The sequence below is a fragment of the Pezoporus occidentalis genome, unplaced genomic scaffold (genome assembly GCF_034315485.1).
Source record: "Pezoporus occidentalis ecotype Australia unplaced genomic scaffold, CSIRO_AGI_Poc_V1 ctg958, whole genome shotgun sequence".
Classification (NCBI taxonomy): Eukaryota; Metazoa; Chordata; class Aves; order Psittaciformes; family Psittacidae; genus Pezoporus; species Pezoporus occidentalis.
This window is the reverse complement of record NW_026916323.1, coordinates 1-19,332: the sequence shown is the minus strand read 5'-3', so window position 1 is coordinate 19,332 and position 19,332 is coordinate 1. Positions and strand designations below refer to the sequence as shown.

At 62.5% G+C, this 19,332-nt stretch overlaps 4 protein-coding genes across 4 annotated transcripts; 3 read left to right on the top strand and 1 right to left on the bottom strand.

Annotated features, from left to right (window-relative positions):
• Window positions 1-1,422: 1,422 nt before the first annotated feature.
• On the top strand, window positions 1,423-8,570 carry LOC134157425 (kinesin-like protein KIF1C). The gene is made up of 22 exons (XM_062606336.1): window positions 1,423-1,571; window positions 1,914-2,026; window positions 2,426-2,502; window positions 2,737-2,916; window positions 3,001-3,066; window positions 3,180-3,358; window positions 3,459-3,570; window positions 4,183-4,260; window positions 4,345-4,410; window positions 4,545-4,620; window positions 4,756-4,834; window positions 5,150-5,298; window positions 5,432-5,541; window positions 5,636-5,715; window positions 6,075-6,180; window positions 6,214-6,329; window positions 6,423-6,517; window positions 6,752-6,835; window positions 7,032-7,224; window positions 7,301-7,361; window positions 7,703-7,993; window positions 8,079-8,570. Exons 2-22 carry the CDS (start codon window positions 1,921-1,923, stop codon window positions 8,481-8,483), a joined length of 2,709 nt encoding a protein of 902 aa, XP_062462320.1. The 5' UTR covers window positions 1,423-1,571; window positions 1,914-1,920; the 3' UTR covers window positions 8,484-8,570.
• A 348-nt stretch (window positions 8,571-8,918) lies between these two features.
• On the top strand, window positions 8,919-11,921 carry PCOLCE (procollagen C-endopeptidase enhancer; the record flags this gene model as incomplete). The annotated part of the gene is made up of 8 exons (XM_062606338.1): window positions 8,919-9,154; window positions 9,241-9,349; window positions 9,442-9,700; window positions 10,136-10,260; window positions 10,736-10,872; window positions 11,079-11,341; window positions 11,459-11,632; window positions 11,724-11,921. Coding segments are annotated over 8 exons (1,446 nt in total), but the record flags the coding sequence as incomplete, so codon positions are not given.
• A 539-nt stretch (window positions 11,922-12,460) lies between these two features.
• Window positions 12,461-15,690, top strand: LOC134157423 (leucine-rich repeat and calponin homology domain-containing protein 4-like). Its single transcript, XM_062606334.1, is given in 16 exon segments — window positions 12,461-12,692; window positions 13,058-13,202; window positions 13,281-13,407; window positions 13,489-13,594; window positions 13,681-13,817; window positions 13,888-13,967; window positions 14,057-14,153; window positions 14,242-14,287; window positions 14,369-14,515; window positions 14,518-14,557; window positions 14,802-14,844; window positions 14,933-15,005; window positions 15,088-15,134; window positions 15,251-15,334; window positions 15,412-15,459; window positions 15,560-15,690. Coding segments are annotated over 16 exon segments (1,506 nt in total). The 5' UTR covers window positions 12,461-12,508; the 3' UTR covers window positions 15,662-15,690.
• On the bottom strand, window positions 15,145-19,243 carry AGFG2 (ArfGAP with FG repeats 2). Its single transcript, XM_062606335.1, is given in 13 exon segments — window positions 15,145-15,167; window positions 16,477-16,547; window positions 16,636-16,688; window positions 16,768-16,827; window positions 16,914-16,973; window positions 17,050-17,090; window positions 17,165-17,268; window positions 17,370-17,406; window positions 17,537-17,664; window positions 17,900-17,987; window positions 18,067-18,182; window positions 18,267-18,360; window positions 18,941-19,243. Coding segments are annotated over 12 exon segments (1,095 nt in total). The 5' UTR covers window positions 19,198-19,243; the 3' UTR covers window positions 15,145-15,167; window positions 16,477-16,490.
• Between the last annotated feature and the right edge of the window lie 89 nt (window positions 19,244-19,332).

Here is a 19,332-nt window from a genome sequence, read left to right as displayed (position 1 = left end):
GCGTCAGCGCGCACGCACGGAGGCGGAGTCTGAGATGCGGCGGGGGCGCGGCCTGCCCTTATAAGGGCACAGAGCGGCGCGCGGCTCCTTAAAAGGGCAGAGTTTGTGGGGGCCGCCCATTAGAGGGACCGGAACACCCACCCCCCCCCCCCGGAAGCGCCTCACGAGTGTCCGGGATTCCCGGTTTCAGGTGTTTCAATTCCGCGCAAAGGTCCCGGGATCGGGGGGGGTCACAGCCGGGAACCCCCCGTCCACTTGTTCTGCTTCAGCTCCTCCATCCTGGAGGGGGGGCCAAGAGCGGGTTTAGGGTCCGGGGCTTTTCCCGCCCTGGAGGAGCCGTGGGGAGGGAGGGGGGGAACGTGAGGGAAAAGTGACAGAAATTGAGGGAAAATGAGGGAAAAGTGGTGGAAAATGAGGGAAAAGTGAGGGAAAATGAGGGAAAACTGATGGAAAATTAGGGAAAATGACGGAAAATGAGGGAAAAGTCATGGAAAATGAGGGAATAGTGAGGGAAAAGTGACGGAAACTGAGGGAAAAATGAGGGAAAAGTGATGGAAAACGAGGGAAAAGTGAGGGAAAATGAGGGGAAAACTGATGGAAAGTGAGGGAAAAGTGACAGAAAATGAGGGAAAACTGACGGAAAATGAGGGAAAAGTGATGGAAAATGAGGGGAAAATGAGGGAAAACTGATGGAAAATGAGGGGAAAATGAGGGAAAACTGATGGAAAATGAGGGAAAAGTGATGGAAAATGAGGGAAAACTGAGGGGAAAATGAGGGAAAAGTGATGGAAAATGAGGGAAAACTGGGGAAAAAATGAAAAATGGGGGAAAAGTGGTGGGAAATGAGGGAAACTAAGTGAAAAAAGAAAATGAAGGAATAGTTAAGGAAAATTTATGGAAAATCAAGAAAAACTGAGGGAAATTGAGGGGAAAATGAGGTAAAAGTGATGGAAAAGGAGAAAAAAGGCATGAAAATAAGGTAGAAGGAGGAAAAATGAGGGAAATGAGGGAAAACTGAGGTAAAATTGAGGGGAAATGAGGTAAAATGAGAGAAAAAGGAAAATTGGGGGGAAGTGATGGAAAATGAGGAAAAAAGGGATAGAGTGGGGAAAGTGATAGAAAATTAGGTAAAAGGAGGGAAAAGTGAGGGATGATGAGGGGAAAAGAGGGATAATGAGGGAAAAGTGAGGGAAAATGAGGAGAAAAAAAGGGAAGTTAAGTGATAATGACAGGAAAATAGTGAAAAAGTTATGGATAGTGAGGGAAAACTGAGGGAAGACGAGGAAAAAAGTGGGAACAATGTTGGGATAACGATGGACAATGATAGATAACAATGGATACGGATGGATCACGGGGTCCCCGCTGTCCCTTTAAGGCTGGGCGTGTCCAGGCGCTGTCCCACCACGCCCCCTCGTACGTCACCGCCTCCCAAGCCCGCCCCGAGGCCCGGCCTTGGACGATGCCGGAGCCCGGGGCCCGGGATCGGGTCCGGAACCGGGATCGGGACCGGGATCGGGTCCGCGATCGCGATCACCGCCTGTGGGGCGGGGGGATGAGGACCCTCGGGGCAGGTGAGTGACCGAGGGGGAGGGGGGTCCAAAGGGTCCATGGGGCAGGGTTTTGGGGGGGTTTAGGGAAGTTTTCGGGGTCCCAAACCCCAACTTTCCCCCCCACCTCGTCCCTCGCCTCCAAGCCCCCGATAGGTGCTGGGGGGCGGGGGCGGAATTCCCGGCTTCCAGCTCTTTCCATGTCCCGGCTTCATGCCAGGGCTATTTATAGGCTTCTCCTTGGGTAAAGGTGTTGGGAGGGAGATACACATGGATCCAGATGGGATCCCCCCTTCATCCGGCCGGGATCCATGTGTGTGTCCATGTGTCCGTCCATGTGTCCATGTATCCCTGTGCCCGGAGCAGGGTGACCATGGCTGGAGCCTCTGTGACCGTGGCCGTCCGGGTCCGGCCGTTCAACGCCCGTGAGACCCAGCGCCAGGCCAAGTGCGTGATCCAGATGTGTGGCAACACCACGTGTGAGTGACCCCCCTGTGCACCCCTATTCCCAGACACCCCATTCCCACCACCGCCCCCCTATTCCCAACCATTCCCGCTTTCCCTGGCCGCTGGCCGGGAACAGCAGCTGCCACCGAGCTAAAGATAGCGGCAAGATGACAACAAGGGGCAGGGGGGTGACACAGGGGACATGTGACCCCCCTGGGTCACTGTGACCCCCCCCGTGTCCCCGTGTGACCCCCCCATGTCCCATACACCCATGTCCCCCCATATCCTATGTCTCCACATACCCATGTCCTGTATCTCCATGTTGCCGTATATCCCCCCATCCCAATGTCCTCCCATGTCCCTGTGTATCCCCATATCCACATCCACTTATCCCATGTCCCCGTATCCCCACATCCCCCATCTCCCCCCAGGCATCACCAACCCCAAGCTCCCCAATGACAGCACCAAGAGCTTCACCTTCGACTACTCCTTCTGGTCCCACACCTCGGTGGGTACCGGGGCTTATTGTGGGGCACAAGGAGCCTCTTTTGAGGCTGTTTTGTTGATGGTTTGGTGCTGTTTCACGGCTGTTTTGGGGTTGTTTTGGGGCTGTTTCAGGGCTATATTAGGGTTATTTCAGGGCTGTTTCACGGCTGTTTTGGGGCTGTTTCAGGGCTCTTTTGGTGCTGGTTTGGGGCTGTTACGGGGGTGCTTTGGGGGTCCCTGACGCTGCCATACACAGGAGGAGGACCCGCACTTCGCCTCCCAGCACCGCGTGTATGAGGCCATCGGAGCAGAGCTGCTGCTCCACGCCTTCCGCGGCTACAACGTCTGCGTGCTGGCCTACGGACAGACCGGCGCCGGCAAGTCCTACACCATGATGGGCCGTGCGGAGCCGGGGCAGCGCGGCCTCATCCCGCAGGTCCGGGGATGGGGGTTTGGAGGGGGCTATGGGGGAGTTTGGGGGTTCAGGCCCCCCCCCCCACCGCTGCCCCTCCCCCCCCAGCTTTGTGAGGATCTGTTTGCCCGCGTCGCAAAGGAGGGGTCCTCCGAGGTGTCCTTCTCGGTGGAGGTGAATGAACCCCCATGGGGCGTTTGGGAGTCCCCTTCATATTGTAGAAACCCCTCCCTTTGGGGGAGCCCCATCTTGCCCCCCCCAACTTTGGTGCCGTCCACTCCCCCCAGGTCAGTTACATGGAGATCTATTGCGAGCGGGTTCGGGACCTGCTCACCCCGCGCGGGCGGGGGGGGCTGCGGGTGCGCGAGCACCCCCTGCTGGGCCCCTACGTGCAGGACCTGTCGCGCCTGGCGGTGACGTCCCTCGGCGACATCGCCGAGCTGCTGGACAGCGGCAACAAGGCGCGGTGAGGGGGGGCACGGGGACACCCCCCCATGGACCCCTCCCACCCCTTCTGGGGTACCCCCCCCCCCGTTAACACACCCATTGCATTGACCCGGTCCCAGGACGGTGGCGGCCACAGCCATGAACGCATCGAGCAGCCGGTCCCACGCGGTGCTGAGCATCGTCCTGAGCCAGCGGCGCCGCGACCCGCTCAGCCAGCTTTGCAGTGAGAAGGTGAGCACCCCAAATAGGCACCAATGCACCCCAAAACACCCCAAATATACTCCCAAATACAGCCAAAAATTAGCCCTAAATACACCCAAAACACAAACCAAATACAGCAGCAGAACACCCCAAAATACACCCCAAATACATCCTAATACACCCCAAAATACACTCTAAAACACCCCAAATAAGCACCAATTCAGCCCATAACACCCCAAATACAATCCTAAATGCAGCCAAAATATAGCCCTAAATATACCCAAATACAGCCCTAAATACACCCAAATACAGCCCCCAAACACATCCCTAAATACACGCTGAATCACCCCAAAGTACAACCAAATACAGCCTGTTGCACCCCAAATACACCCCAATCTTCACCCCACTGCAGCCAAATATATGCAAAATACAGCTGCAATGTGCCCTAAATACACCTGTAAATACCTTCTGAATCACTCCAAAACATACTCCAAAATAACCCCGAATCACCCCCAAATACCCAAAGATATACTCAAATACAGCCCAAAATCCACCAAAATAAAGGCCAAATTACACCCCAAAATACACCCCTAAATACACCCCAAGGACCCCCTGAATCCCCCCCATTGCCCCCGTGCCCAGGTCAGCCGCATCAGCCTGGTGGACCTGGCGGGCAGTGAACGTGCCGACCACGCCGGGACCTCAGGGACGCGCCTTAAGGTGACACCGGGAGGGGGGGTCAATGGGGGGAGAGGACCCCCAACCCGTACCCCTAAACCTCACTCCATCCTCGCCCCCCCACAGGAGGGTGCCAACATCAACAAGTCCCTGACCACGCTAGGCAAAGTCATCTCTGCCCTGGCCGAGGCGGTGAGTGGGGAGGGACGACCCCATTTCCCCCCATTGCAAACAACTGGGGGGACTCCCCCCAGCTCCAGGACACCCCCAGTTATAGGGACCCCCCTTTTCCCTCCCATTCCCTCCTTTATCCCGTTATCCCACAGCAAAACAAGAAGAAGAAGCCAGATTTCATCCCCTACCGTGACTCGGTGCTGACCTGGCTGCTGAAGGAGAACCTGGGTGAGGGTTTTGGGGGGTATTTAAGGTTTTAGGGGGGTGCTTAAGGTATTGGGGGGCTGTTTTAGGTTTGGGGGGGTCATAACAATAAGGGGAGTCCTCATTACCCCCATGAGCCCTTCCTGCTCCTTTGCATAGGAGGCAATTCCCGCACTGCCATGATCGCGGCACTGAGCCCGGCTGACATCAACTATGAGGAGACGCTGAGCACCCTGAGGTGAGGGGGCTTTGGGGTGGTTTGAGTGTTTTGGAGTATTTTGGGATGGTTTTACGATGGTTTGGGGTGTTACATGGTAGTTCGGGGTTGTTTAGGGATGTTTTGGGGATCTGGGCGTACATAGGGGTGTTTCGGGAGTGTTTTGGGGGTGGTTTTGAGGTGGTTTTAGGGTGTCCTACAGGTATTTCGGGGGGGTTAGGGGGTGTTTGGGTGTGGTTTTGGGGCTGATTTTGGGTGTTTCAGGGCTATTTTGGGGTGTTTCGGGGTATATTGGAGCTGTTTTGGGTGCCCCACCTCCTCTCTGCCTTCCCCCAGGTATGCGGACCGGACGCGGCACATCCGGTGCCACGCGGTGGTGAACGAGGACCCGAACGCGCGCCTCATCCGCGAGCTGCGGCGGGAGGTGGCGCGGCTGCGGGAACTGCTCCGCGCGCAGGGCCCGCCCCGCGCCGGGCCCAACCACGGTGGGTACCGGGGGCACATGGGGGGGGTTGGGGGGGTTTAGGGGATGCTGGGGGGGGGGTTGTGGGGTGCTTGTTGGTCTGGGGGCACCGGTGGCTTCTAAGCCCCCCTTAACCCCCATATCTGCCCCACCAGAGCCCCCCGCTGAACCCCCCCCTGCCGAGCCACCCCCTCCCGCCGCTGTCAATGGGGCCACGGAGCCACTGCCTGCTCTCAGCGCTGCGGAGGCGATGGAGAGGCTGCAGGTGACTCCCCAAAAAACTCCCCAAACCACCCCAAAACAACCCCAAACCACCCCAGAAAGACCCCCAAGACACCCCCCATCGTGGGTCCCCCCAGGAGACGGAGAAGATCATAGCAGACCTGAACGAAACCTGGGAGCAGAAGCTGCGTCGGACGGAGGCGCTGCGGCTGGAGCGGTGCGGGGGGAGCTAGCACAGCAAACACCCCTAAAACACTCAAAACCACTCCTAAAATACCCAAAAACACTCCAAAACCTCCCCAAATCACCCCTAAAATACCTCAAAACCACCGTGAAACACCCAAAAACGCCAAAACGCACCCCCAAAAAACCTCAAAACCACCCTAAACCCATCCAAAACCACCCCAGAACAGTCCAAAGCCACTCAAAACACTCCAGAACACCCCGAAACACCCCAAACCCCATCAATTGCACCCCAAATCATCCACATGGGGCCCCCAACCCCCTCCTAGCCCCATGCCCCCCCAAACTCTCCCCATTACCCCCCATCACCCGCAATACCCTCTCTGTCCACAGGGAGGCGCTGTTGGCCGAGATGGGCGTAGCGCTGCGGGAGGACGGCGGCACCGTTGGGGTCTTCACCCCTAAAAAGGCGAGGCCCCGGGGGAACACCCCCACCCCCCCCACCCCGCTATGGGGCAACCCCCTTTGACCCCCAAAGGCTTATTTTTGGGGTTTCCCCCCCATAAAGACCCCGCATTTGGTGAACCTCAATGAGGACCCCCTGATGTCTGAGTGCCTCCTGTACCACATCAAGGATGGGGTCACCAGGTGAATGGGGCACTCCAAGCCCTATATGAACCCCAAACCCCTATAGACACCCCCACACCCCTGTAGGGACCCCAACTTATTGCACCCTCATAGAGTGGGTCGAGTGAATGTGGACATCAAGCTCTCAGGACCCCTCATTGAGGAGCAGCATTGCCTGTTCCGCAGCCAGCCCGGCCCCACGGGTGAAGGTAGGAAACCCCCTTTGGGGGTGCCCCCCGCTTCCCCTTCCACCCCCTTTGCACCCCATAATTCTTCTTTATCCCCCCCCCCCACTGCTGCCATGGGAGCAGGGTGCTGCAGCCCCCTCAGGTATGGGGTGCTAAGGGGCAGATGGGGTTTTGGGTGGGATTGGGGTGGATTTGGGGGGTCCCCCCACTTCTCGGTGTCGTGAACCCCCTTTGTGTGTGTCCCCCCCAAACCAGTGGTGGTGACGCTGGAGCCGTGTGAGGGAGCTGAGACCTATGTCAATGGGCAGCGGGTGACGGAGCCCGTGGTGCTCCAATCAGGTAAGGACCCCTAAAACACGCCAAAACCACTCCAAAACTCACCGAAACAGCAAAAAACACCCCAAAACCCTAAACTACCGCAAAACGCCCCCCATACCTCCATTTTCCCCCTCTAAAACCCCAATTCCTACCTGAACCACCCCATTTCTGACTCCCCCACATCCCCATTTTCCCCCCATTTCTGCCATTCCCCCAGGAAGCCGCCTGGTGCTGGGCCAGAGCCACGTCTTCCGCTTCACGCACCCGGAGCAGGCGCGGCGCCAGCGGGAGCAGGACAGGGAGCGCGAGCGGAGCCAGGGCCCCCCCGAGACCCCCCCGGACTGGAGCCAGGCACAGCGGGAGCTGCTGGAGCTGCAGGGCATTGACGTGCGGCCAGGGGGGATCCCCAGGTGAGGGCAATGGGGACAGTGGGCAGGGGGACAATGGGGGGATGTGGGGGGGTCACCCTATGTGTGTGCCCCACAGGCTGCAGGACCCAGAGAACCGGCACCAGGGAGAGGAGGAAACAGCTGAGGAGCAGCGAGAGGTGAGGGATATGGGTATGGGATATGGGATGTGGTATATGGGAGATGGGGTGTGGAATATGAGATGTGGGATATGGGATATAGGATGTGGGATATGAGGACATGGGATGTGGGATATGGGATATAGGATATGGAATGTGGGATATGGGATATAGGATTTGGGATATGAGGACATGGGATGTGGGATATGAGGCCATGGGATGTGGGATATGGGATATAGGATATGGAATGTGGGATATGGGATGTGGGATATCGGATATGGAATATGGGATGTAGGATATAGGATATGGGATGTGTGGTCCTCAATGTCCCTTGGGTGTCCATCACCTCCTGCCTCCTCCAGGCCGTGCCCCCCTCCCCGCGTCGCACTGGGAGGCGCCGGGAGCCGCTCCGGGTTTACCAGATCCCGCAGCGCCGGGCGCTGACGCCGGAGCCGCCGCGGAGCCGGGGGGCCCCGGGGGACACCGAGGACACCGGTGGTGCCGGTGCGGAGGTGGCCGGGCTGCGCGCGCACCTGCAGCGCCTGGCGGGGATCCTGCGGGACGTGAGGCGCCAGAACAGCGCCAAGGACGAGCAGCTCCGGGCGCTGCGGGACCGCGTGGGGCGCATGGAGCGCGCCCTGCCCCTGCCCGCGGTGAGCGCCCCACGGGCACCCCACGGCCCGAGCCCAGCCCCCCCGCACCCCCGTAACCCCCCGTGTTCCCCTTTACCCCCCACAGGACGACGACGACCCCGACCCGTCCCCGTCCCCCCCCAGCCCGGCCGCCCCCTCCCCGTCGCCGCCGCCCTCGCCCCCCTCGCGGCTGTCGCTGCTCATGCAACGGGACCCCGCGTTCCGGCGCGGCCGCCTCCGCTGGCTGCGGCAGGAGCAGGCGCGCCTCTGGGGGGCGCTACAACCGCCGGCGCTGCGGCCACGCCCCCTGCAGGACCCCGCCCGCCTGCGCTTCCCCTTTAAGAGCAACCCCCAGCACCGGGCCACGCCCCTCGCCGAGGACACGCCCACGGCCGCCGCGGACACGCCCCCTCCTCACGCCGAAGGGCGCCCCCTAAGCGGGAGGACCCCGCCGCGCATCCGGCGGCAGCGCTCGGCGCCGGACCTCAAGTCGCGGGGCCCCCACGCTTAGAGATGGTCCCCGGGAAGGGGGGGGCCCAATGAGGGGGAGGTGCTCATTAAGGGGTGACCCCTAATTAAAGAGGAAAAGCTCATGAAAGACCCGACCTGTCCCGCGCCAGCCGGTGGCCACGCCCCCGCGGGAAACCACGCCCACTTTCGTGGCTGTGAGGGGGTGTGGAGGACTCTCCACGCCTTTTCTCCCATATATGGCAACAACCCCTGGGGGCGTGGCACGCGGAAACACCGCCCCCCGCATGTGGCCCCGCCTCCTTCGCCATTAAAGGACATAGCGGGGACGTGCCTTGGAGAAGACTCCGCCTCTTGGCTCTACCCTGCCCGTTTCGCCATTAAAGGGCATTGGGGAACGTGGCTTGCCGAGGCACCGCCCCCCTTGCCATTTAAGGAGGTGCAGCTGGTAGCGTCACCCCGCCCCTTTCTCCATTAAAGGGAATACGGGTGGGAAGCTCCGCCCGTCTTCCCACGCCCCCGCGTCTTCCCCATTCAACCACAGCGCGTTGGGGGCGTGTCTGCCCTTGTCTCCGCCCCTTTGTGGCCGTGGCCTCGTTCCGTTCCCCCCCCGTCGCCACTCGGCGCCATGAGCCGGGTCCCGGTGCTGCTCCCGCTGCTGCTCAGCGCCCTGTGCCCGGCCGAGGGGCAGGACCCGGCCCCCAACCTCACCAGGTAACGGCCCCCCCCTCCCCATAACCGAGACACCCCCCCCCATTCACCCCGGTCCCAGCTCCGGTAACCGGTTACCCCGTCCCCAGGCCCGTGTTCCCGTGCGGGGGGGAGCTCCGCGGCGAATCGGGCTACGTGGCCAGCGAGGGCTTCCCGCGGCACTACCCGCCCCACAGCAACTGCACATGGAGCATCACGGTACGGACACCCCGGGTCCCCCAGCCTTACCCCGGTACCCCCTGGTGCCCCGGGCGCGCTCACAGCGCCCGTGTCGTCCCCTTCCCCCGCAGGTCCCCGAGGGGCAAACGGCCTCGCTGTCCTTCCGGGTCTTCGACCTGGAGCCGGACGCCCGCTGCCGCTTCGATTCGCTGTCGGTGTTCGGGGGCTCCGGCCCGGCCCCGCCGCTCCTCGGCCGCTACTGCGGCACCTTCCGGCCGGGCCCGCTGCGGGCTCCCGGTAACCGGTTACTGCTGCGGATGGAGAGCGACGGGGCCACGGCCGGGAGAGGCTTCCTCGCCTGGTTCAGCGCCGGGCCCGGGCCGGGACACGGTGCGGGAATGGGAATGGGAACGGGAATGGGGGAGGCACTGCCGGCAGAGAGCAGGGACCCCCAATAGACCCCGACAGACCCCATGGACCCCGACCCCCCCAACCCTCGGGACCTTTTGTAGGGCCGCCCCAGGGACGCTGCCGCTTGGGGCTCCATCCCCCCCCCCTTTATTTGGGGAGTCCTGGCACTATTTTGATGGTGAGTACCCCCCCCCCAATTGGCTCCGAACACACCGGGAGGGGGGGGTCCTGCACCCCCAACTTCCCATTGCATGGCTCTGGCATCACCCCCCCCCCACAGGGAATCATTGTGGGGAGGGGGAGTTTGGGGGTCCCAGTGCAGAGCAGATGCCAGCGGTGCAGAGTAAAGGGGTGGGGGAAGTCGATTGTGGTTTGTGCCCCCCCCTCTTCAAATGGTTCCCCCTCTCCTTTTAGAGAATCAGTTCTGTGGGGGGCGCCTGGAGAAGCCCCAGGGGAGCCTGAGCTCCCCCAACTGGCCCGAGGAGAATTACCCCCCCGGCGTCAGCTGCACGTGGCACATCCGAGCCCCCCCTGACAAGGTCCGAAGGGGCCCGGCTTTGGGGGTTAAAGTGGGGGGTCCCGGCCATGGGTGTCAATGGTGGGGACCTGGCTACAGGTGTCAATTGGGGATCCTGTTTATGGGTGTCAGTGTGGGGATCCTGGCTATGGGAGTTAATGGGGGGGTCCTGGCTATGCGTGTCAATGTGGGGGTATGGGGGGTCCTGGCTATGGGTGTCAATAGGGAGTCCCGGCCATGGGTATTAATGGGGGGGTCCCGGCTATGCGTGTCAATGTGGGGCTATGGGGGGTCCCGCCTATGGGTGTCAATAGGGAGTCCCAGCTATGGGCATTAAGGCATTAATGGGGGGTCCTGGCTATGGGTGTCAATGGGGGGGTCCTGGATATGAGTATCAATGGGGGCTATGGGGGTTAATGGGTGTCAGTGGGGGGCTATGGGTGTCAGTGGGGGACTGTAGAGGGTCCCATTGCAGACGTTAAAGGGAGGGTCCACAGGTGGTGGAGCTGCGCTTCGGGAAGTTCGATGTGGAGCCGGATGCTCACTGCAGATACGATCACGTGGCCGTGTTCGACGGGGGCCGCTCTGACGATGCCCGCAGGGTGGGGAGGTTCTGCGGGGAGGAGACACCGGGGTGAGCCCCCCCAAAGGAGGGAGCCCCCCCAACCCCACCCTGGTCCCCTCAACCACACCCTGACCCCTCCCACCCCATCCTGACCCCCCAAACCCCATCCTAATGCCCCCTAACCCCTTCCTGACCCCCCCAAACCCCATCCTGACCACCCCAACCCCTTCCTGACGCCCCCCAACCCTCCCTGACCCCCCCGTGCCCCCCCCCAGCCCCATTGTGTCCTCGGGCCCAGAGCTCCTGGTCCAGTTCGTGTCCGACCTCAGCGTCACGGCCGACGGCTTCTCGGCCTCCTACGTCCTGCGGAGCCCTCCCGGAGCGCCTTCCCCGTCCCACCCCGCCGAAGGGGCCAAGGGCAAAGGGAAGCCCCCCCCCACCGCGGCCCCCAGCCCCAAACCGGGCACCGGCAGCGCCTGCCCCGAGCGGTGCCGCCGCGCGGGGTCGCTGCAGAGCAGCTTCTGCGCCAGCGACTTTGGTGAGGGCCCCCATAGGGGGTGATGGGGATGGGGACCCCTATAGGGGGGTCTGGGGGTGGTTGAAGCCCCCCCCCTCCACGGCGTTAATGGGGCCAGGGCTGTCTCTGGGTCCACAGTGCTGACGGGGACGGTGAAGTCGTTGTCGCGGGCCCCCCCCCAGGAGCAAGGCTGGGCCGTGGTCTCCATCCTGGGCCTCTACAAAGTGGGGGCGCTGGGGGTGCCCTCCCCGGCCAAGGGGGCCACCCTGCGCCTGCGCCTGCCCTGCCGGCTCTGCCCTGGCCTCAAGAAAGGTGGGTGCAGGACATGGCGGGATTCGGGGGGCGGGGGGTGTCCTTGTACCCCCTCAATCCTCACACCCACCCCCCCCAAAATCTCTTCCAGGCTCCAGCTACATCCTGATGGGGCGGGTGGGGGAGGACGGGGGGGCGCTGCTGCCCCCCGATGCCTTCGTGGTCCCGTTCCGGCCGCAGCAGCAGCAGGTCCTGGGCAACCTCAGCAAGCGGCCGTGCCGGGGCAGTGCCTGAGCCCCCCCCGCGGGCCCCCCCTTCCCTTCATGCAATTAAAGGGTGCAGACACAGACTCTGACCCCCCCCCCCGCTGCCACGTGGACGGGTCCGTTCCCCCCCCGTCCCCCCCCATTGGTTTTAGAGCGAGCGGCGCCTTTAAGAGTGGCCAAGGGGGCGGGGTTTGAGGTTTGGGGCCAAGGCGGGAGGGGGGCACGGCCACAGTGGGGAAAGAGGCGTGGTCTGCTTTTGGGAGGCGGGGCTTGCTTAGGAGAGGCCAATCAGAGCGTTAGGAGCGCCTTTCCTGCCGCTCTCTAAGCGTGATTGGGCGAATGCACACCAATCACATGCCTGCCTCCCGCCCCCTCAAATGCCATTGGCTGTGCGGGGCCCGCCGGAGTCGCGTTGCTAGGCGACCAGCTCTTTTCGTTCTTGATTGGTGGAGATGTGCTCTTCCCCTTCCCGCGCTGGGATTGGTTGCAACCGGTCAGCAAGCCCGCCCCTCACGCGCATGTTTACCTTTTGGCCACGCCCCCTCCCCTCCTCCCTCTCTCATTGGCTGCCGCTGTGGCCCCGCCTCCTCGCGGGCTCCACCTCCCCTGGCCGCAGCTTCCGGTCGCGCAGTCGAGCAGCGGCGGCCGCGGGGTGCGGAGCTCTGCCGCCATGGCGGCGGCGGCAGAGGCCCAACAGCTGCTGCCGCCGCCTCCGCTGCCCGGCGGGGCCGGCACCGAGCGAGCCCTGGAGGAAGCGGCGGCCTCCGGGACCCTCATCCTGGCCGGGCGCCGCCTGCGCTCCTTCCCCGCGGCTGCGGCTCGGCGCTGGGACCTCAGCGACACCACACAGGCCGGTGAGGCCACGCCCCCTCCCCGGTGGGGCCTGCACTACCCGTACCGGGGATGAGGGGGATCCCGGTTATTCCCGGTGCCCCCCATAGCCCCGGCGTGGCTCAGCGCAGCCGCGTGTCGTCCAACCCCCCCCATCCACCCCTTGGGCTGAACCTGCCCCGGGCCTTCCCCTTGGGCTTCCGGTGGCCCCAGGAGGTGCCGGGGCGGGCAGAGCCGGGCGATCCGGCTGCGCTGGTCCCTGTCCCCGGGGTCAGCGCCTTCCCTCACGGTCCTTGACCCGTCGGGTCCCCATTCCTGTCACTCCCCACCCGGGGCTGTCCCCATCCCTCCCGTTCTCTGCTGCCACCCGAGTGACCCCTCCCCGCAGACCTGTCCCGCAACCGCTTCGGGGAGGTGCCGGAGGCCGCCTGTCACCTGGTGGCGCTGGAGGGGCTGAGCCTGCACCACAACTGCCTGCGCAGCGTCCCCCCGGCCATCGCCAATCTCCAGGCACTCGCCCACCTCGACCTCAGGTCCTGCCCCCCCCCACCCCCCCCCAACACTTCCTCACCCCCCCCTCCCGTTAACCCCCCCCATCGCTCCCTGTGCAGCCGGAACCAGCTGAGCTCGCTGCCCCCCTGCCTCTGCCTCCTGCCCCTGCGCGTCCTCAACGCCAGCAACAACCGCTTGGCCCAGCTCCCGGACAACATCGGCGCCATGGGGGCCCTGAGGCAGTTGGTGAGCACCAAGAAAAGCGGGGGGACACTCAGGGACCAAGCCCCCCAGCTTTGTGTCACTGCTCCCCCCCATGCTCCCCAGGACGTGAGCTCCAATGCGCTGCGGGCGCTGCCGCCGGGGCTGGGGCAGCTGCGGGCGCTGCGGGACCTGAACCTGCGCCGCAACCTCCTCACGGCGCTGCCCATGGGTGAGTGCAGGGCACGGGGGGATCCCCCAATGATCCCCCCCAACCCCATTGATCTCTGTGTATGTGAGTGACCCCCCCCTCCCCAGAGCTGTCGGAGCTGCCCCTTGTGCGCCTCGACTTTTCCTGCAACCGGGTGGTGGTGATTCCCCGGTGCTACCGGCGCCTGCGGCACCTGCAGAGCATCCTCACCGAGCACAACCCCCTGCAGAGCCCCCCCGCGCAGGTGAGCATGGCCGGGGGGGACCAGACCCCTCCAAACCCCATCTGATCCCTTAACCCCCCCCCCGATTTAGATCTGCCTGAAGGGCAAAGTCCACATCTTCAAGTACCTGGAGGCCGAGGCTGCTGCCACCCGGGCGCCGCCCCCCGCAGGGTAAATGGGGGTCAAATTGGGTGCCCCCCCTTTCTCCCCACCATCCAGCGTGGTTTGGGGTCCTCAGCCTGGTTCTTGCCCCTCCACAGCCCCACAGAGGAGCTGAGCCCCCCCCGGCAGCGCCATGGCCTGGACTCTGGCTTCCACAGCGTGGACAGTGGCAGCAAGCGCTGGTCTGGCAATGAGGTGGGTGCCGGGGGGGGTTATTGGGCTGCTGGCGGGGGGTAACTGTGTGCCCCCCACCCTGATGTCACCCCGTTGTGCATTGGTTCAGTCCACAGATGAGTTTGCAGAGCGGCTGCTCTGGGGCAAGCGCTGCGGTGAGTGGGGGCAGCACCCCCATTACCCCAATAGGGCCCCCCCATTACCCCAGTGGGACCTCACCCCTTTCCTCCTCACAGGCAGTGACAGTGATGCTGAGGAGGATGAAGAGGACCCCCCCCCCGAGGTGACAGCCCTGACCCCACCCTTCCCTTGCCCCATACTGGGAGGGATGACCCCCAGATCCTGCCCCCCCCTCAATATAAGGACCATTATTTGTGTGTTCCGCTTTCACAGGGCTTGTTCCCAGGGAAGGCGCCTGGTGGCAGGTGTGTGATAGGAATGGGATGGGAATTGGGAAGGGAATGGGATGTGAATGGGAATTGGGACGGGAATGGGAATTGGGTTGGGAATGGGGGTAATGAGGACATGGGACTGGGATGGGATTGGTCAGGGAATGGGGGCTAAAGGGGGTTTTGGGACAGGAAATGGGGATGGGTTTGGGCTATGGCGGGGGGGACAGGAATGGGTTTGGGATGAGGGATTTGGGGATGCTACTTTCCTCCCCCACAGCCTCTCGGACCCAGGCCCCACCTCCCAGCCCAGGAGCACCCTGGTGAGTTCCAGGCCCCCCTTATTAGGCTCAACCCTTACTAACCTTCATTAATAGGGGTGTTAATTACCCCATTCCCTCTTCAATGCAGGTTCCAACCAAAGCCCCCCGCCCCCCCCGTGTTCTCCTACGCTCCCCCACCCATGCAGCGGTCTCCAGACCGGGTAACTCACAAGTGCCCCCCTCCTCGTGACCCCCCCTTGTCCCCGTCCCCCCCCCACTTTGTGACACCCATTTCCCCTACAGCCCCTCTGGACACCAGCGAGGGGGAGCTGATGGCTGAGATGAAACAGGTAAAGGGGAGGGGGGGTCCCCATTTCCCCCACCTTATTCACAATGGGAGGGGTTTGGACCCCCCAAACCCATGGTGGGGGGATTGCTTTAAAGGGGCCCCCCCTTGTCCTCCCAGAGCATTGAGTCGCTGCTGCAGCTGCACCTGGGCAATGAGGAACTGCTCTCCCGCCTGACCCAGTGCCTGCGCCCCCCCCCTACTGTGAGTGTCCCCCCCCAACACCCCCCCCCGCACTTCCAACACCCCCATGACCCACTTCTGCTCCCCACCCCCCGCAGCCCAAACTGAGCCCCACAAGAAGCCACCGGACCCGGGATCCCCAGCAGGTAAACTGGGGAGGGGGGTGTGTTAAGGGGATGGGAGGGGGGTTGTGACCCCCTCTCCTCATGTGCCCCCCCCACACCCCCCCTTCCCCTTCCCCCTCAGGCACAGCTGCTGCCCCCCGGGCTCCTCGCTGGCTTCGCCCTTTTCTACGGCGTGGTCATGGCACTGCTTTATGCTGGGTATCGAGCGCTGTTTGGGTGCTGAGGGGGGGACACACACGCCTATGGGCACTCCCACCCATGGGGACCCCCCCCGTAAACCCACAACTCCTCCCCTGCTCCATCGTGTGCCTTAATGAGGGAAACTGAGGCAGGGATGGGTGGAGGGAGGGGGAGCCTTAAATGAATGAGGGGGAACCCCCCCTTTCTTTATTGTAATTATTATAACGGTTATTATTCTAATTAATTATTAGAATTATTATTATAATTAATTATTTTAATTAAGATTTTAATGATAGAGATCCTCTTAAATTATATTTGCTATGTATTATATATAGACATGGAAGTGCTGTGTGAGTATTGGGGGGGGACCCAAGACCTGGCTCCTAATGGGTGGGGGGTAAATTCTGCCTTTCCCCCCCTGCCTTTCCTGCTCTTTTTGTTCATTTTTGCCCTTTCTGTAGCCAAAAAGGGACGTTGTGCCCCCCCACTAATGATGTCTCATTAACACCCCCCAATTATCACATCCCCCCACCCCCCCCCCAGGAGGTGTTGGATGAGCCCAAGCCTGACCCCTCCTCCCTCCCCCTTTGAGCCTCACCAAGGCCCCGCCCCCAGCACGGCCTCGGCGCTCGGATTGGTTGAGAGGGGTAAAGCGGCCGCCGCCATCTTGGTTAATGGAAGCCCCCGTTGCTGCCGTCCAAAGCACGGCGGCCGCCATCTTTATGGGAGGGCTGTGAGGCAGGGACGAAGCCAGGCGCAGTTTATATCGAATATATATTAGATATCGCGATAGCTCTGTCGTAAAAAGAGAACCTGGTCCCGGATGAAGGCGGGGGGCGTTCCCCGTGTCCCCCGAACCGCGGCAGTAGCAGCTATAGGAACGGGTTGGTGGCCGGGTGCTTGATGCCAATGGGGGCAGCCGGGACCATCTGGGGAGGGGGGAGCAAAGACAGGGTTTAGGGGCAGAAAAGGGGGTTCAGCGTCCCCTTTATTGCCCCCCCCCGACCCCCTCCTCACCACGAAGGGGTTGGTTGAGGCTTTGGCACCGTTGAAGCCACGGAAGGCTGAACCTGCCAAGGGAGCAGAGAAAGCGGCCGGGGGTCAGTGGGGGGGGGGATATATCACACCCCCCCCACACTGGGTGCTTACCATCAGCCTGCAGCGGCGGGGGGAATGCACTGGGAAGTGGGGGGGCGGCCAAAGCAGCACCTAAAGGGGGTAATAACGGCGGGTGGGAATCAGAATTGGGCGACCCCCAAATCCCGTTGTGGGGAGGGGGAAGGTCTCACACTCACCATCGCTCTGGAAGGGGTTGGTGCAGGGCCGGGGGGGGGCCACAAAGGGGTTGGTGTAGCCTGAGGGGGGGCACAGGGGTCACCCTGGGGTCCCCCTCACTGGGGGTAGCCCAAGGGGGGGTGAACCCCAACTTACCCCCATAGGGTAGCGGGGGGGTGTGCAGGGTCCCGAAGGCGCTGTTGGGAAGGATTGGGGGGGGGTGAGCTTCTGACCCCCAATAATGGGGGGCAATGGGGGGGTGTCTCTGTACCTGACTGAAGCTCCGCCCCCTGTGGGCGGGGCAGAGGTGACTTCACCCCCTGCAGCACTGCCCCCTGTGGGTGGGAGGAACAGACACAGCCATGGTGGGGGTCACTCCCGAAGTATTCTTAAGGAAGTGGGGGACCCCAAACCCCCTCCCCAGGCCCCCATAGATTGCCAAGGGACCCCCAACTCCCCCTCCATGCACTTATGGCCCCCAAAAATGCGGGGCCAGCTCCAAAGGCATTGACACTGGGGAACGCAGTGCAGGGCTGGGCTGGGCCTAAGGGGGGGGACGGGGGCGTCCCAGGTCACCCCCACGCCCCTCCCCTGTCCTTGCCCTATGGGCAGGACCCCCTGAGCTGCCCCCCTCCTCCAGCACTCACCAGGGAAGGCGGCAAAGGGGGGTGCTGGTTGTGGGGTGGCAAAAGGGTCCCCCCCGATGTCAGCTAAGAGGTCGGTGCTGGCTTTCCGGGTCCGCTGGGGGGGGCGCTGCGGGGCAGGATGGGGCTGGGGGGGAATGGGGTGTCAATGGGGTGTTAATTGGAAGTCAATGAGATGTTAAGGGGGGGTCTCACTAGAGCGTTAAATGGCTGTTAATGGGTTGTCTATTGTGGGTTAATAGGACATTAATGGGGTATTAATTTGGTGTCAATGGGGTGTTAATGTTATGTCAATAGGGCATTAATGGGTTGTTAATAGGGTGACAATGAGCAGCCCCCTCTTTCAGCCCCCCCCTTGTCACCTGCTGCAGTGTCCCAGCATCCCCGAGGAGTGGCTGGGAGGAAACCACAGCGCTTGGGGGGGGTTTGGGGGCTTCTGGTGCCACGTACCTATGGGGGTAAGGTATCAAAGGTGAATGAAGGGGGCGGGGGGGATCTCCAAACGTGCTCCCCCCGCCATGGTCCGTACCAACGCTTCCTCTCGTATTTATCCTGCAGGAATTCCTTCAGGCTCTGGGGGTCGCGGACGTCTGGATGAGGTGAGGAGCGGGGGTCGAAGGAGCCGAGCCAGACCCGGTGGCAGGCCTGGGGGCACGGGGGGGTCACACAGGGACAACGGGGGGGCAGGGGACCCCTGTGACCCCCCCCACCCCCATGTCCTCAGCTGACCTCGTTGCCGTGGGCTTGCAGGAACAGGACCTCAGCCTCAGTGAAGGTCGTCATGGAAATGGACTTGACGCGGTGGGGGGGGTTCAGCCCCCGCCTGCAGGGAGCCCCAAAACCAGGGGGTATCACCCCAGAAATCAGGGGTGTGGCACCAAAATCAGGGTTTTGAACCCAAAACCAGGGGTTTTATGCCCCAAAATAGGGGTTTCACCCCAAGAGTCAGGGATGTGGCACAAAAATCAGGAGTTTGAGTCCTAAACCAGAGGTTTTACGCGAAAAATGGGGATTTCACCCCAAAAATCAGGGTAGTAGCACCAAAATCCGTGTTTTCAAAACAACACTAGAGTTTTTATCCCCAAATACAGGGGTTTCTCTTCAAAAATAAGCGATGTGGCATCAAAATCAGGGTTTTGAACCCCAAAACAAGGGGGTTTATCCACAAAAATGGGGGTTTCACCCCCAAAGTCAGGGATGTGGCAAGAAGATCAGGGTTTTGAACCCAAAATCAGGGTTTTCACCCCAAGACCCCGCCCCGTGCTCAACTGCAGCCAATCAGCAGCCGTCGTTCTCTCCGCGAAAGCCACGCCCCCTCCTGTTTGGCCCCGCCCCTTACGTACAGCGTAACACCGCGCCCCCTGCGCCGGCCCCGCCCCTCTCGCCGCCCGGTCCCCGCTCACAGCGCGCCGGAGCAGCCGGTGCACACGAGGCTGCCCACGGTGATGTCCACGTAGGTGACGCCGCGCTGCCCGCACTCGAAGCAGCGCCGGTTCCCGGGGGCCGCGCTCACCACGTCCCGCACCCTCCGGCTCCAAACCTCCGCTTCCGCACCGCGGGACGCGCTCCCCCGCCGGGACCCGGGGCCGCCGCCTCCTCCCGCCCCTCCGGGGCCCGCTGCGGGACCGGGACCGGGACCGGGGCTGCCGCCCGCCGCCATCCTCCTGCGTCCGCTCGCCCGGCGGCGGCCCCGCCCACTGCGTACGCTTGGCTCCGCCTACTACGTAACCACGTGCGCTGCGTAGCCGCGCCCACAGAGCCCCTCCCTCCCTCGCGCGTGCGCTCTGAGGCAGTT